General features: G+C 49.1%; 1 protein-coding gene across 1 annotated transcript in view; it reads right to left on the reverse strand.

Annotated features, from left to right (window-relative positions):
• LOC107698883 (selenocysteine insertion sequence-binding protein 2-like) overlaps positions 1 to 1,253 on the reverse strand; it is a 16,851-nt gene that overhangs the window by 5,140 nt on the left and 10,458 nt on the right. Inside the window, exons 6-9 of the mRNA XM_016500016.1 lie at positions 1,072 to 1,184; positions 894 to 992; positions 582 to 659; positions 121 to 288 (exon numbers count right to left, since the gene is read on the reverse strand). Of these exons, the coding sequence (XP_016355502.1) occupies positions 121 to 288; positions 582 to 659; positions 894 to 992; positions 1,072 to 1,184 (458 nt within the window). The remainder of the gene's footprint in view (positions 1 to 120; positions 289 to 581; positions 660 to 893; positions 993 to 1,071; positions 1,185 to 1,253) is intronic.

Genomic DNA, 1,253 nt, shown 5'->3' on the forward strand with positions numbered 1-1,253 from the left:
CACACACACACACACACACACACACACACACACACACACACACTCATGCTGAGTTCTCCAACCACAACAGATCTGAATATCAGGACTGACTTGAGTGTGTGTGTGTGAGTGTGTTTGTACCTGTAGCTTCTTCTGCTCCATGCTGATCTCGTTGTACTCCTGTGCCGTGGCGAGAGCGGCGGCGAGCGCCTTCTTCCTCTGACTCTTGGCTCTCTTGGGCACAGAGCTGGTGATGGGGATGGGCGTCTGCACGATGCTTATGGGAGAATTCTCCGGAAGGTTATCCAGCTGCACACACACACACACACACACACACACACACACACACACACACACACACAGAAGTCTAGAGTAGGGGATTTTGCCGATATCCGATTTGCCGATATTTTTCATTTTGGCTGATAGTCGATGCCGATATGATATATATTTCCCTTTGTTTTGAAACAACACCAAGTCTCTCCACGTTCACATTTTTTTCCTTTATCGGCCGGTTCTGATAACGTTCTGATAATATCATGCATCCCTAGTTTAGAGTGTTTTTTTGAGCTCAGATTTCCTGTTTGCTTCTGTCAAACACTCACCAGGTTCTTGGGCAGTTTGGGCTGAACTGGTTCTGGTTTATTCCCACCCGTGGCCAGATCAGGAAACTCGTCCTCATCCTGAACAACAGACAGACAATCAGCACCAGAGTATGTGAGTGGAGTGTCAACAATTTCCCCTCTGCGCTCCGAGCATGTGTGTGTTCATGAGTGAGTGTGTGTGTGTGTTTGTTCATGAGTGAGTGTGTGTGTGTGTTTGTTCATGAGTGAGTGTGTGTGTGTGTTTGTTCATGAGTGAGTGTGTGTGTGTGCATGAGTGAGTGAGTGAGTGTGTGTGTGTGTGTGTGTGTGTACCTGAAAGTACAGTGGCTCAGGTGTGAGGTGTGTGTTGGGTGTCTCTGAAGGAGTCGATCTCTGTCCTCCTGCACGACCTCCAAAGCTCATCTGGAAGTCCTGCAGGTCAGATGATGCAGAATAAGTCAGAAGAGTCAGAGCAGCATGTCATGTGACGTGTGTGATGCTCTAGTGTTACCTGTGTGTAGTTCCTCTGCTCAGGTGTTCTGCCTCTGTGATACGCTGTGTTCCTGTCTGCCCACGGCTTCTGGACAGTCTGTGAGGCTACATTCCCCCAGCTAACAGCTGCACCTGCACACACACACACACACACCCACCCACCCACACACACAGACCCACACACACAAACAAACACACACA

The sequence above is a fragment of the Sinocyclocheilus anshuiensis genome, unplaced genomic scaffold, assembly GCF_001515605.1.
Source record: "Sinocyclocheilus anshuiensis isolate Anshui unplaced genomic scaffold, SAMN03320099.WGS_v1.1 scaffold146, whole genome shotgun sequence".
In the NCBI taxonomy this organism is placed as follows: domain Eukaryota; kingdom Metazoa; phylum Chordata; class Actinopteri; order Cypriniformes; family Cyprinidae; genus Sinocyclocheilus; species Sinocyclocheilus anshuiensis.